At 45.0% G+C, this 16,125-nt stretch overlaps 1 protein-coding gene across 2 annotated transcripts; it reads left to right on the top strand.

Annotated features, from left to right (window-relative positions):
• Window positions 1-3,950: 3,950 nt before the first annotated feature.
• On the top strand, window positions 3,951-15,738 carry JMJD4 (jumonji domain containing 4). 2 transcript variants are annotated; one of them, XM_066628074.1, is made up of 7 exons: window positions 3,951-4,134; window positions 6,261-6,934; window positions 8,276-8,441; window positions 9,940-10,065; window positions 11,972-12,239; window positions 13,012-13,158; window positions 13,678-15,738. In XM_066628074.1, the coding sequence occupies exons 2-7, from the start codon at window positions 6,670-6,672 to the stop codon at window positions 13,987-13,989; spliced, it is 1,284 nt and encodes a 427-aa protein (XP_066484171.1). In that variant the 5' UTR covers window positions 3,951-4,134; window positions 6,261-6,669; the 3' UTR covers window positions 13,990-15,738. The 2 variants fall into 2 exon arrangements, with proteins under 2 accessions (XP_066484171.1, XP_066484170.1); XM_066628073.1 differs by lacking the exon at window positions 3,951-4,134 and adding an exon at window positions 4,168-4,232.
• Window positions 15,739-16,125: the final 387 nt, after the last annotated feature.

Here is a 16,125-nt window from a genome sequence, read left to right on the forward strand (position 1 = left end):
TGCTGCTGCTGCGACACAGTGCTGTGCACAAAGGGTACCCCAACAGTGGTAAATTTGGGAACCGCTGGTAAAAAGCATCAAATCTGTTGATTAAAATATATTTTTAATCCATGAATGATCCATGCCTCGGTGACATCGAGATTAGATTACTGTAACGCACTCTATGTGGGGCTGCCCTTGAAGATGGTTCGGAAACTGCAACTAGTGCAGAATGCGGCGGCCCGTGTGGTTACTGGAGGTAGGCGGTTCGACCCTGTCAGTCCGCTTCTCCAGCAGCTGCAATGGCTGCCCATTCGTTTCCGGGCCCAATTCAAGATGCTGGTATTGACCTTTAAAGCCCTATACTGCTCTGGACCAGGGTATCTTAGAGATCGCCTGCTCCCGTACAATCCGGCTCGCCCTCTCAGGTCATCAGAGAAGGCCTTTTTACAAGTGCCGCCGCCTAGGGAGGTACGTGGGGCGGCTGCAAGAAATAGGGCCTTCTCAGTAGTGGCACCAACGCTATGGAACTCCCTTCCCCTTGACTTAAGAATGGCTCCCTCTCTTGAGACCTTTCGGCAAGGCCTGAAGACCCTTCTGTTTAAACAGGCTTTCTGAGTTCTTGGCCTTTTAACATCTTTTTAACATCTTTTAATATTTTTTTTACAGGCCTGATTCTTTTATGACTTGCTGCTGCTCTATGCTCTTTTTACCTATTTTTACTCTGACTGCTGTTTTTAGTATGTGTTAATATGTTTTTATTTGTTTTTAAATTGTTTTTAATATGTTGTAAGCCGCCTTGAGTCCCTTCGGGGAGAAAGGTGGGGTAGAAATAAAGTTATTATTATTATTATTATTATTATTTTTTCCTTTTCTGAACAAAATTGATGCTTTGAAAATACTTGACCAAGAATTAGTTAATTGGGAAAATCTTGTAACCAGTTCAATTTTCAGTCCTACTTGCCTTCCAAAACTTTCATAAGTACTTGCATTAAAGAAAGCAATTTTTACAAATCTGCTTCCTGACTAATTATAATTTTCAGTTAAGTGATATAAAAAAGAACTGAATTTACCGCAGCTGGGCAGTCACACATTTAAGGCACGGCTCTCTCATATTTAACAGAGGGAAAACAGCTGTTCTTCTACAGCCCAACATAGAATCTCTCTCAATGCCTGCTGCTGTCTTATACATCCCATCCCCTTCTCCTGAAACAATATATGGTACTGCTATTTACATAAATTAAGTTATAATCGGCTTGTAGCTTACATGTAAAAACAACAAGAACCAAGCAAAAAATGCATATTAATAAGCATTATACATTACTTATTGACTCACATCACCTGCTCAAGTGACAACTCTGTGGACTGCATTCATCACTAGAGGACTGCAAAATCAAGTTCTGTACTGTAATTACTTGCATGTGTGAATGAGCTGTCATACAAACATAGAACACCACAGTCAGAACTTCCATTTATCTATATCCAGCACAGTTAAAAGGATTCAAAGGAGCTTGTTCACACAAATTCCATTTCCTGTAACCCAACATTCAAACACTCTTGCAATATACATGCATGTGTGAATCAAGTCCAACGTGTACATGAACAGTAACATGAAACATAACTGTTTTGCCTTCTATAAATAACCAGTGACTGCATCTATGATTTTTCCCTGTTTCAGGTGTTCTGTAAAATGCACTGTAATCTGCAAACAAAAGTACAGTAAATATTTTCTAATTTACCTTCTCTGCTTGAGGATTCAGACTCTTCAAACAACCTCCCTAGGGTTGCCATCTTTGAATTTTTCCCCAAGACATTCACGGAGGCCTCTCTTGGTTTTAAAGTCAAACAAAAAATGACCTATTTTCACTGTCCACACACCAGGTACCAAGAAGAGGAGAAAATCTACAACATACAGCTCTTCCCCACCGAAACCCAAGAACAAAATCTACAGAAAAATTAAACATTTTAACATCTTTAAACATTCCTGACAGAGCAAATAACTGCTAACTTGCTGGTCACACAAGGAAATTAACACACACTGAGAAATACTGGACATTATGTACTCCAGGATCACATGACTTACAATCCATATGTGAGCCACATATTTACCCTCTGACTAGCAATTTTCTCATCATATCACAGAGCCTATTACCCTATTCCTACACAGGCACTGCATGCTGACTCCTCCCCTATACTGTATTACCCATTCTATTATAAAATTAGATATTACAATTTCAGGCACAGCAGAAGAGAAGCCTCAAACACACAAACCCCTCCCCCAATCAGAAAGGTCTCTAAGACAACATTCAACATACATCTTAAGAAGTAGCCCTTAGGCAATTTGGAAGCTAGAAGTAGGCAAATTATGACATGAGCTTCTGCAAAAGTCTACATCAAATGCATCATAGAAATAGCCTATACCACAATAGCTTATACCACAATATTGTCACCTTTTCAGATACTACAGAATTCTGGTGCATCAGCATAAGAACCACCCTGCTGGATGAGCCCAAGGATCCATCTAGTCCTCTCTACACCCCACAGTGGCCCACCAGATGGCTCTGGGAGCAAACAACACAACAAAATAACTGTATCCTGCTACCACCCACCTGGCACTCATAGATAGGCTGCCTCTAAAACTCAGGCATTATATACAGTGGTCTCTCACCACCTGTGGATTTAACCATCCACAGCCAGCCGGGGACAGTCTCTGGTGCTCCCAGAAGCCACTTCTGGGTTATGCCAAACAACTAAAAAAAGTTCCCTTTAAAAAGAGGGAGAAAAGGTGTTTCTTATCTTAGCACTGCAAACTGTGCAGGCTGCAGGGCAAGCTCTGGCACTCCCAGAAGCCCCTTCCAGGTCACACTGAGTACAGAAAGAGGCTCAGGGTGGATGGGTGGGCTTTCTTAAGCATGGAAAGGCATGCTTTGGAGCATCTGACCCCTGTTGTGTTCTGTGGCTTGCCAGCTGGGATGAACTTCTCAAGAAATCTGTCCAAGCCCCTTTCAAAGGCATCAGGAACATGCGGGCTGCATGGAGTTAACCTGTGGAACTCCCTGCCACAGGGTGTGGAGCAGCATCTGGCCTGGGTTCTCTGCACGTGGGTTGTGGGTGCTTGGGCACCTCACACGGTGGCAGCGCTTTTCAAAGGACCCTGTGGCGAGGCTCTGCCTCCTGGCCCTGAAACGCACCCAGGCCAGATGCCACCCCACACCCTGTGGTAGGGAGTTCCACAGGTCAACTCCATGCAGACACCCACCGCGGCTTGCAGCCGGCGACGGACTCTCCTTCCACACCCACTCCAAAGGTCCCCAGGCCAGGCGCCACCCCGTACTCAGTGGCAAGGAGTTCCACAGACCAACGGCTTCCTGGATGGATCGTGAGCCGCCCCAAGCCCTCGGGGATCGCACAAGACTCCAGAGCTAAGCCGGGGCGCGTGACTGACTTCAAAGGGCCCCGGCGAGGCCTACCTTGAAGCGGCGGCGAGGCCCGCCCAGCCCCCTCCTCGGCGACCGGCTGAGGGGACCAGGAAGGAGGAGCAGAGCCGCCGCCGACAGCTGAGGCGGCCTTGACGGGAGAGGCCAAGCGCGCCTTCACCCGCCACGGGAAGCCGCTGGGCGCGCAGAAGACCCGAAGCCCCCCTTCGCAGGGCGAACCTCCCTCAGCGACGGTCGCCCCCCCGCGCAGATACACTGCACATGCGCCAAGCCGGCGAGACCTCACATTGGTTGCCAACCCTCTTGGTGGCACAGCATATAGCGCATGCGCCAAGCCGGCACACTCTCTCATTGGTTGCCTACTATCCCTCTCCTCTCAGGTGAGCGCAGGCACACTACGCATGCGCCAAACAGGCGCGCCCCCTTATTGGCTGCCTACCTACGTCCCCTGCGCTTCTCTGGTGGCTTAGGCACACCGCGCATGCGCCAAGTCGGCGAGCCCTCTCATTGGCCCCGTTTACTGGTGGGCGCGCGCAGCGCTCGCTTATCCAACCGTCAGTCTGGCGCGAGCCGTGACCTTTCTCCATCCCCCTGTTCCAGGAGTTCTCTCACACACACCGCGCCTCCTTTGGCGGCGGATGCGCATGCGCATGCGCATGCGCGGCGCGTTTGGGCGCGCCCACTGAGGTAACGGCAGTGCCGAGCCGGCCTTGGACAGGTCAGTGACGGGGGGAGGGGATGTACGCGCGCGATGTGTGTCTGTGCGCATGCGCACTCTGAAGGGGGCAGGAGAAGGGCGACCGGCCGGCCAGCCCGGTGAGTGGAGGAGCGTCGAGACGGGGGGAGGGGTCGGTCCTTTCCTGTTCGGAGGAGGGGGCTGCAGGGGGCGTGCCATTAACCTGTGGAACTCCCTACCACAGGGTGTGCGGGTGCCACCTGGCCTGGGTGCCTTTGAAAGGGGTGGGGCTGAGTAATGCAGGGAAAGTTCACCACAGGCTGCAGGGCATGGTGGGCAGGTGCCTGTCACTGGCCTGTGGAACTCCCTGCCACAGGATGTGCTGAGGGTACCTGCCCAGATGCCCTCAGAAAGGAACTGGACAGGCTTCTGGAGGGAAAGACCATCGCAGGTGACAAGCCGTGGGGGACATGAGGTGGGTGTAGAGGCAGGTGAGGCAGAGCCTCCCCACCATAGCCCTTTGAAAAATGCCACTGCTACCATGTGAGGTGCTCAAGCACACTCAACCCATGTGCAGAGCAGACCATGAGCTGCAGACCATGAGCAGAGCAGAGCGCATGGGTTGAGTGTGCTTGAGCACATCACACAGCGGCGGTGCTTTTCAAAGGGCTCCGGTGGGAAGGCAGTGCCTCACCTGCCTCTCCACCCATGTCACATCCCTGCCATGATGGGTGTGTGCAATCTCTTGGTTTAAGAGGTAGGGTACCTTAGAATGCCAAATGCGAGGGAGGGCACCAGGATGCAGGTCTCTTGTCTAGTGTGCTCCTTGGGGCATTTGGTGGGCCACTGAGATACAGAAAGCTGGACTTGCTGGGCCCCCTTTGGTCTGATCCAGTGGTACTCTTCTTATGTGAATGGAGTTTGTGCCATTTGCACATCTCTGAGGGTGTCTGTCTGAGGATGGCTAAGAAGTCACGAACTATGGGACTCCTTGCCACGGGATGTGGTAGTAGTAGCATCTGGCCTAGATGCCTTTAAAAGGGGATTGGGCAGATTTATGAGAGAAAAGTCCATCACAGGTTGCAGGCCATGATGGGTGTATGCAGCCTTCTGGTTTTCATAGTCAGCTGTCTCTGAATGCCAGGTGCAAGGGAGTGGCAACAGGTCTCTTGTGGTCTTGTGTACTCGCTGAGGCATCTGGTGGGCCACTGTGAGATACAGGAGGCTGGATTAGATGGGTCTTTGACCTGATCCAATGGGGCTCTTCTAATCTCAGCCAGACCAGTTCCCACTACCCAAGTGTTTGGCAGAAGAACAGCTTGATTTGGCAGCCAGACTTCTCTGCCTACTGCATTGGGTCTCCTCTGACTGGTGGGTTAAGTAGGAGGCCACAGTTTGCAAAGCCTGAAGTACAGGCAGTTGGAGAAGGGTGGGGAGTTTCCTTGAGTAGACTCTGTTGGAGACTAAATGATGCATCAGGAGATCAGTAATCAGACTGCCCACTTTTTTTTTTTTAAATATAAAAGCAGGTTTTAGGGAGGAATTCAGATTGGGAAAAAGACATGGTGGGAATCTTAGGTTCTCTTCACCAGTATTTCATCTGTCATCTATTTCCAGGGACTTTAAATCTTCTGTAAAGAAAGAAAAAATATGATAGATAAAAATTTGTCTGTCTCATCTGGGACAGACCCAGTTTTTGCAGTCTGAACCACTACAGCCTAACCAACTGTGTGTTATCTACTTTTAATATGTCAATTCTTACAGTAATGTTAATTCTAAGGCTGTTTTGTTACAAAAAGTTGCCCCATGGGTCTCTAACATGTATTCTTTGGCTGTGACCCAAATCCTAACCAACTTTCCGGCACTGATGTAGCTGTACCAATAGTGCTACATTCATCAGTGCTGCAATGTGCTACACCCATCAGTTGGGTGGCAGTCACGGAGGCCTCCTTAAGGGAAGGGAGTGTTTGTTTCCATACCTCAGGGCTGCATTGCCCTTATCTCAGTGCTGGAAAGTTGGTTCGAGTTGCACCCTTAATCCTGCTGCTGCTTTTAGAACTAGAAAAAATAACTCCTGTGTTGTGGTTTGTGAAATGGGAATCGGTTCTGAAGGAATCAACACACGAGGGGGCATTCTTTGAAATGAATATATTGTTGTTTCTTTCTAGAAATCTTCATGAAGTTGTCCCCACCTGGTGCTCTTTGTGAAATGTAAAAGAGAAGCATGGAAGCAAATTAGCACAGTTGAATGTGCAGATGTTCCTATGTTGAAAATAATGGCGAATAAATAGGTTTTAGTTACTATAACATCATATAGCCTTTCAAGCTTTTTAACCCTCAAGAACTCAAAGAAGCAAAGAACATCATTCGCTATACACAGTACAAGCCAAATGGGAAGATTTTCCAGCAAAATTTGGAACTGGACTTTTTTTTTAATTCCCTTCATCTTTCCTGATTCTTCTGTCTAAGCACCTCCTTATTTATCTATTTGCTTTATATCAAGTTATTTATTTTAGAACAATTTTAATTCTGCCTGTCACCTGCTAGCTTAGGTGTGAGACACGTACCATCGCCTGAATGGAAAGGGACACTTTTGCTTACTCCACTAAGTTTTTTCGTGATTATAGTGGCCCACTAAGGGGTGCGAGCTGCCAACCCCATGAACATGTTGACTACATTGAAAAGCCAGAAATATTCACATATGCAGACTTTTTCAAGGATTACTTGATTCCCAATGACCCCTGTGTTTTCTCTGCTAAGTTCACTGAGGGGTGGGACAGCAGGAGGAAGTGGGTGACTCCAGATGGAAAGCCTAACTTTGATTACCTGCTGCGGACTTTTGGTAAGTCAGTTTTATTATGAATACTAGATGTCGTTGGCTGTGATTGTGCCCCTGCTGAAGCTAAGCGTTTACAGTGTATTAAGTTTCAGACATAAGAGCATTTGTGGCTATTCACTCCAAATAGAAACTAGGCTTTTTTTTTGGTCCTTCTTAAGTCTTCAAGTTGCTTCCAAGCAAGCTATAATATGTTTCCCAGTGATGCATTTTCCCACGATTAAATTCAGTAAAAGGAATGATTGTACTATATCTGTAATCAAACACCTTTCAGAGCGCGATACCATAGTCTTTCGAGACTGAAGGTTGCCAATACATGTAATCAAACACTGACAGATTCACTCTTCTTGATCTGGAAGTTTTCCCTTGCTGTTCAGGCTCTTTTTGCAAACCTCCTTCATCTGAGGTTTTCAAGAGGAGGTTGAAAAAGCATCTGCTCAGTATTTTTTGTTTACACAAATTATACATATGTGCTTTCTTCATGGTTGACATGGTACACGTGTGTTTTTGTGCTTGGCTTTTTTGTCCTCAGTAGTACAGTTGTACTCAAGTATATTGTAGAATTTCCTTACATGCAACTCAGTTTGTAAACCATTACAGCATAACAGCTCTGGGATTATTTATTCTGGATGTTAATAGGTTAATATTTATGATGGATATATGCAATTTACTTTTTCAAGACAGAACACAGAACCAAAAGATGCAAATCCAAATTGTATTAAACTTTTTTCAAAATATTTTTCCATGAGCAGGAGAACACAAGCAGAAAGCTGAGAAGTTAGTACGTGGGGTAGTGTTACTGAAGTTGTGATACTCATTTGTAATGATTGTAGCTTGAAAGCATAATTAAAAAGATAAGTAAAAATCGTAGTCCAACTGGCTGTAGTCCATTCCTATTCTCTTAGTTCATTTCTCCATGATTATCCCAGCACTGGATGATTTGGGCAGCGATTGAAGGAATCTCTTTCTGGGTTTCCGTTAACATACTGTATAGCACTTATTATAACGACATTATTTATATACCGCTTTTCAACTAAAAGTTCACAAGCGGTTTACAGAGAAAAATCAAATAACTAAATGGCTCCCTGTCCCAAAAGGGCTCACAATCTAAAAAGATGCAGTAAGAACACCAGCAGACAGCCACTAGAAAAGACACTGCTGGGGTGAGGTGGACCAGTTACTCTTCCCCTGCTAAAAAGAGGAGGACCCACTTGAAAAAGTGCCTTAACAGTGTTTCATTTTTGAATGATCAAAAACTGGCAGGTTCAAGGCCCTCACCCTCTTTTAATGGTAACCATAACAGGACATCAGTTGTTCTCCAATGGGCTCAAAGAGTTTATATTTCAGGGGAGGCTGTAGTACCTGTTGCCAACTGTGATGTCAAGGAATACAATTCTAATCCAAAGGAGCATCTCAAACTCAAGGAGTACATAAGTTATTGGAAAGAGCACATTAAAAAAAGCTACCGCTCTCCCCGAGGGTGCCTTTACCTCAAGGATTGGCACTTGCACAGGTAAGCGAAGCCTTGACACTTCTCAGCATGCTCACATGAAGCCCTGGCATGCTGCTGAATTGTACCCCCTTGACAGATGATTCAGCTTTTGGAAGCACCCTTATGCAGTAACTGCCTGTTTCAAAACTGCACTGCAAGATCCTCAAGCTGCTTGGTAGGAGGTCTGGGGGATGTGTGATGCCGGCTTGGTTTTCATTTCTCACAGTGCATCTGGCTAGTATTGTCTGCTTCTGCCTGTGTCGAATGTACATTTTTCCTTTCTCCCCCATGTCTGCACGAATGCAAGAAACTTCTGGTTGTGTAGAAGAGGATGATCTTTACTGTCAGTTTATAGCATCAGTTGTTATGATTATATTTGCATAGTTACACCTCTCTGATCTTTGATTGTGGAGCAGAAAAAAACGAATGGAGGGATCATTGGGATTTGGTGAAGGAGGAAACGAGGGCACTGTTGGCATCAGTTGCAAAGCAATAATACAGTGAATGTAATTTATTTTCTCCAGCATTTCTGTTGTACAACAAGCTAAAGTGAGGAAAGGTGTAAATTATGTTGAGCTTCATTATATGGTGCCTATTTCAGTTCTCAGTTTTAGAGTACTGCACTGATTTTTGAATATTTGCACGCCCCAAAGTAGTTATACTATCAATTATCCTTCACAACACTGTATTCTCTTTGGAATCATTTATATACAGTGGGTTCTCTTAAAGTGCTGATCATCAGTTTGGTTCTTCAGAAGAAGACCAGATAACTCTTAATAACCTTTTTTCCCCCTTTGCTTTGAGCTTTGTGTGAACCTGCCATGAGCTCCTCCACACCATTAAAGTCATGACTCTTGTAATCTAGGAACTTGAAGCAGTTGGCCCCTCTCACTTCCACTGTTTTAGATGTAGGATCAAACTTGAGCAGGGGTAGTTAGCAGCTCTAAAACCAGAGATCTTTTAACAAGAAATGCCAGGCATATTTTTTTTCCACTCAGTTTTCAGTCCTGCATAGGTGTGAAGGCAATGCATAGAGAAAAGCTTCCTTTCAGCATTGCAGTGCCCTGTTGCCACTGCTGTTGATAAACGAGAATGACATAAGCAGTTGGCCCCTCCCACTTCCACTATTTTAGGTGTAGGATCAAACCCTAAGGGACAGTTCAGATTTTGTTGTGGTTGCTTTCTTATATTTTCATTTGTGGGAGCAGCATATTGCGTGAACCAGAAGCACATACACCTCAACTAAACTGTCTCTGAAGTAAACCGTTTAAGATCTGTTTTCATGGCTGAAGTTCTTGAGCACCTGAATCATTGAGTTCCTCTAAGAGAGTAGCATCTAGTCCAAAGTAATTTATTAATGACGGGTGATCTAGGAATTCAGTTTAATAATGTATTTGAGATGAGAGTCCCAGTTGTCAGGGCACCATCCAGCTATTTGCATGCTGTTGTACATGTGCTGAATTAGGAATGGATTTTTTTTGCCTGTCTATGCTACATCTTCCAATGTTTTGTCTTTAAGGGCTTTCCCAGAACAAGATATTTACACCACCCCCATTTATTTTTCATCTGACTGGCTGAATGAATACTGGGATGCCATAGCAGTGGACGACTATCGTTTTGTCTACATGGGACCAAAAGGCTCATGGTAAAACCATTTGAAAACTTCTGTGCATCCCCTTTGGAACAATAACTGGTATCAAAGTAAGAAGTAAAAGGTGCAGCTCAATTCAGTCGGACTTACTTCTAAGTAAACATGCATATGAGCAGGTTCTGGAGCAGCAATTTTCAACACATTGGTGTGCTGGGAATGGTCAACAGATATGCCGCAGGAGTTTGGGGGAGAGTCATATATTAGTAGGGCCATTTGGGGACATGAGCCCCCTTTCATCGGCAGTTTCATTGGCAGTGTAGTATGCCTTGTCAACTGTGAAAAAACTGATGGTGTGCCTTCACAATTTTAGAGTCTTGTCACTGTACCGTGAGATGAAAAAGGTTGAAAATCACTGTTTTAGAGAAAGGTGGGCAACAACATAGATACTTACAAAATTATATTTTCTGACCTTAAACGCTGTGCACCTTTTGTGTATTAACACTGCACATTGTGTATTAACACTGCAGGGTAAAGCAATAAGATCCCTTTGCATCCTGAACCTGCATCACAGGGGCAGACAGATTATGTGATTTTTTTCATTATCTGAATTATGTGACCCCTTCATCCGTACTAAGCCAAGGGGCAGTTACAAAGATGCTTGGAGCTTCCTGGCTTTAAAACTTTGTCTCTCCCTAAACTGTCAAGATAACAGGGAAGTTCAGACCTTCCCGCAACAGAATCTTGCCTGAGTTTAGGTTCCATTGCAGAAAGGCATAGGGGTGTCCCTGTTGCTATGTTTTAATTGTGTGGTGTAGATAAGCATACTTGCTGATGAATTAGATACTTTTGTAAAGCACTGTATCAGTGAAAGAGTGCTAAGGGAATGACAAATGGAGAAGTTCTTCTGTGGGTTGGCCAGACCCCAAGTCCATCTGCAGCTAAACTCCAGAAATTTGTTTACTAAATATACTGCACCTTATTGTAAGTTGCTTTAGACTCCTGTAAAATAAGGTATAGTTGTCCCTACAGTTCTTCCTTGGTATCCACGGGGGATTGGTTCCAGGACCCCCTGTGGATATCAAAATCTGGTTGCTTGTTCCTTATATAAAATGTTGAATATACATATAAGATTTTCATCAGAGAGATGCCAGAGCTTCACTTCGCACCGTCAAGAAGTCTGGATCAATGGAAGTTTTCCATTGTGTGTGTGTCACAGGAATTTGGGGGAAGGTCATTTATTAATAGGGCCAATGGGAGATGTGAACCTCCCCCCCCCCCCCCCGGCAGCATGGTGTGCCTTGTCAATTGTCAAAAACCTGATGGTGTGCCTTGACCATTTTAGTGCCTTGTCAGTGTGCCATGAGATTAAAAAGGTTGAAAATCACTGCTTTAGACCTTCTCAGACTGTGGGCATGACAGAAAGTTTGTGTCAGTGAGGAAACCTTTTACAACTGATTGCAGCTGTGATCTTGCTGGAGCAATTTGTGGCTCACTTGCCTTTTTAAAGATTAATTTTGTTAATCTAATAACATGGAGAAAGGGATTACACATTTGAAGTGCTTCTTGACCAAGGGGTGGACAAGTCGGTGTCTCTTGTGGCATTTTTTTTTCCAAATGTTTGATTTGAGGTTGGTTGAAACTGTGACTGTGGAACCCGCAGATAAGGAGGTCTGACTGTACAAATATCATTAAAATAGCCATACAAGCTAGCTATTTGTGAGTGTTATTTTCAGTGCTGGAAAATAGATTTGCCTAAATGGATTTCAGGTTGTGTGTGTGCATGTACACACATCTTTCTTTCAAGTAAAATAGTAATATCCTGAGACTTTAATGTTTGGGAACACATCAGACATTGGAAAGAATGTTACCTAGTCCCCTTGCAAGCCCCCCGTCTGCTGCGTCAGCAACATTCCTGTGGCTTTTCAGCTGCATGTTCCTAACCTTCTAATTTTTCCCACAGGACTCCATTCCATGCAGATGTCTTTCGCTCTTACAGCTGGTCGGCCAATATCTGTGGGAAAAAGAAATGGCTGGTCTTCCCCCCAGGGCAAGAGGAGTTTCTCCGAGATCGCCATGGTCACTTGCCATTCGACATCACTTCACCTGACCTAAAGAAGAGCAACCTTTACCCTCGCTATGCCCAAAGCAGCCCTCCTGTTGAAATCATACAAGAGTCTGGGGAAATTGTCTTCATCCCAAGTGGGTGGCATCATCAAGTTTTCAATCTGGTAAGAGGTTTCAGAGAGTTGCTAGCCTTGGGTACTTCTGGATGTTCCTGAAGAAGCTGCTCTAATACATGAATTATGAATACATGAGCGGCTTTGGTTTGAATCAGTGTACCTATGTATAAAAATGTGGGGAGGGTCCATTGTTCACTGGTAGAGCACATGCTTTACATGCAGAAGGCCCAAGATGGAAGCTCTGGGGCCTCTGATAGAGAAATTTTGAACAGCTGCTGCTGTTGGTTGCCATAGATGGTACTGGACTATGAGGACCAGTGATCTGACAGGGCACAAGACAATTTCAAATAACCAGGTCTTGAACACAAGACCTGTGTTCAAATAAGGAAGACTTGTGCAGGTGAGAAGACAAGTCAAATATTGATACTGTTCCACTTGCTTATAGACATTATTTCAGTGGGGTGGTTGACTAGTTTGTTTCTGATTTTCCAGAAGCAAATTCGGCCAGCTAGCTTTTCTGGCTCCAGGTTTCTTGACTTAGGGAAGTAAGCCAAACTTTCCAAGATATTACAACAGCTCAGTTAATGACTGAGGTGATAGTGAGGGGTGACGACATGTAGGTAGTCAACAGGCTGTGGCCACGATGTGTGAGTCTTGTAGCTGGTTTGGAAATGTCTGGATAAGCAGAGTTAGTATGCTGGAGTATGTCCATTGTGAAAATTCAGCTACATGGAAGCAGAAGATTAACTAGATATCTCTGTAGTCCTTTGCTGATGATGGTCTGAAGGACAAGCATCTGTGCTATTTCTGCTTCTTTTAGGAAGATACCATCTCCATTAATCATAACTGGGTGAATGGGTGCAATGTGGCCATCATGTGGAGCTTCCTCCAGGATGAACTTGCTGCTGTGCAACGGGAGATCAGAGAATGGAAAGATGGAATGGAGGATTGGCACCTGCAGTGCCAGGTAGGAGAATGGAAGTGCCCACTTGCGCACTGGAACGAGGACTGCTATGAGTAGTCCACAGCAGAGCAACTGACAAGAATTTTATCGGGGGTTACAGAGTTTCCTTTGGTCCCCTTCTCTTCTCCCTACAAATGTGAATTTGGTTCCCAGGCCCCTTTTTGACCCCAGGCCCCCCTCCCAGATGCCTTCATCTGCAGCTACTGCCTGACAGGCAATAGGAGCATGCATAATTTTTGTTGCTGTTTTAAGAACAGTGAGCTAATATAAGTACCATCCTTCTCTTTCTTAGGGTGATCTCCGATGTTCAGTCCAGAAAATTATAATGTGGGTGGAATTTAACTGTGGCAACTCAAAATGGTGCTTAGAATCTGAGCTGAGGGAGACGGCTTAATGTCTCTGTAAAGCTAGATGTGAAGTTAAATTGTTCCCATTTCACTCAGCATGGGAACTAGTGTTCAGTTTTGCATCACTGTGAGTAGAAAAGCTATGACGCTGGACTGGTTTTGCTCTATTTCCTAGGTATTGATGAAATCTTACACTGGCATTGACTACAAGGAGTTCTACAACTTCCTCAAGATCATTGCAGAGAACAGGATTTTTGTCCTTGAAAACCACCACTCTGAGGAAGATGCCTCTAAGCATTCATATAGAGCTGCCATTTCTGGCTTGGGAATGCTGCATGCTGTCTTTGATTTAAAAAGGACTGCAAAGGTGTTGACCTCTTTGAATGCCAATGAGGAATTCAAGAAGCTAAAGCCTGAAACCCTTTCTCCTCCTCCGCAGGCCCTCCTGCACCGCCTGAAAGCAGCGATAGATACAGCCCTTCTCTAGTTCCCTGTCTTATTTTGACCAGGTTTAAAAATACTTCCTTTGGAACCTGGGTGCATGCTGATGAGTTATGCTAATTACCCTGTTTACAGATCTTAAGCACAGTGAATTTCAGTGGTGAATAGGGAACCTGAATGGTCAGAGGCATCTGGTGGGCAGGCCACTGTGAGTTAGAGGAAGCTGGACTAGATGGACCCTTAGCCTAATCCAGCAGGGCTGTTATATAGAATGTTACAGCTTGTTAAGGAATGGAGTAAACTGGCAAAAACTGGGGGGGAAATTACTCTGAATTGAAGTTGGGGATTATGATTTGTTTCTTCACCGAGAACTAGCCAGGTGTGAATCTGACAAGATTTGTCTGTTTTTCTAAGCTACATCCTTTTCTGGTTAATGATAGGCAGCATGACTGTTTGTACCAGTTTCTGTCAACTTTTAGTAAGAGGAAGAATCTGGTCCTATCTGCAGTTATCACTGCCCCCTGTTCATTGCCACCACTGAATACAGATATGTGCTTTTGGAAAAAAGGAAATAAGGGGTGGGGCACACTCAGAAGAAGGAATTTTCAACCTTAGTGCCACACTTTCAGGGCTTCTGAGAGTTCAGTGGATGTCCACTAGACAATTGAAAGATTGTTGCCTTCTGTTAGGATAGGCCATGCTGGTTATGACTTGCCAGCATCTATGTAGGACCTCTCAACTACTCTTATATTTTCAGTTCTTGCCAGAAAGTAGTCTCAAGATGGGTATATTAATCTGGAATGGTGATGCATTTCAGTGCCTCAGAATTTATAGTACAGCTGATCAGGAGGGAAAGCCAAGTTACCCTTTGGGGTGGTTGCATAGCAGCTTAAGCACACTGCAGTGGCTTTTGTGCAAGATGGTAGGACTCTTTTTCAATAACGAACCAGGCTTCTGTTTTTCCAGTTCCCTTTCTTCTGCATTGTTTGAGAGCCTATGTGCAGTATTATAAGAAAACAGTGATGCTGGAACTGGAGTCCCCAGACTACTTGGAGCAGTACAGAAGAGTTGGTTGGAAATGCACACCTAGCTTAGGGCAGCCCTTCAAGCCTTGGGCAACACCAAACAAGCCAAAAGAGCTCTCCAGGAATCCTGTTTCCCTTGTGAGAAACGCCTGTCTCCTCTGAAGGTATAGTGCAGAGTAACAGCAGATTCCCCTAGGTTGGCTAAGAGGCAAAAGGAGGGACCAGTGTGTGTTTGAGGCACATGCATGTGCCCTTCCTGGGCAATGGTTTTAACATACCAGCAGCAACATTCTTGTTACTGAGCACAATGAGCCATAGCATCATGTGACTAAGGGCTGGACACTGTACAAGATGCACTTCTGCAGCAGGGACTTCCTTCTAGACAGGGACTGGCTGGGCCTGTCCCACTGCCACTTGGGGCCCTTCTGAGGGGGATGGCTAAGGCCTGAGCCAGCGTTTACTCAATCCTAGACTGTTCTGCCAAGTTACCCCAAGACCTTTCTTAAACTGCACATTAAAAAAAAATTAAGTGTTGTGGGCTTTCTCATTCTTTCAAAGGGTCTATTTCTGCTGCCCGTTGCAGATCCCTTCAGCTCCATTTCCTCTTCACACCCACAAGAGCTTAGCTCATCCAACTGACGTTTAGAGGAATCCCATGGGCGCTGCAACCTACACTTCACTCAGACTGGCTTGTTGAGGTTTTAAGTCCTGTGTTTGCTGTTCTCTGCCTTTTGTGAACTGTTACAAAAATACACTTTTGTATTTTTATACAAATATACAAAGGGAAAATACACTTTTGAGTTGCCATATGGGGGGATGCATGGACCAAGACAAGACCTTGTTTCTTTGATAATGCTTCACTCTCTGATCACTTGTCAAGATCATTTCAGTTTCTTTCTTTGAAGGATCACACATTAAGTTGGGTGGCAAGGGCCGCCATATATACTTTAGATCCCTGCCCACTCTGGCTTGTTAGAACTGGTGTAGAGTTGCAGCTATTTCTGAGGGATGGAGGTCATCAGCGTAGGATAGGCTGCTTGCTTGCCTTCCTTTTCCAAAGATTAAATCCCTCCAAAAACTTGCTTTATAGGGAAAAACTTGGTGCCAAGTTCTTTTCTGGCCTCCAGTTTCTAGGGACAGCATACAACATTGAAGCA

This window comes from Tiliqua scincoides, chromosome 5, assembly GCF_035046505.1.
Source record: "Tiliqua scincoides isolate rTilSci1 chromosome 5, rTilSci1.hap2, whole genome shotgun sequence".
In the NCBI taxonomy this organism is placed as follows: domain Eukaryota; kingdom Metazoa; phylum Chordata; class Lepidosauria; order Squamata; family Scincidae; genus Tiliqua; species Tiliqua scincoides.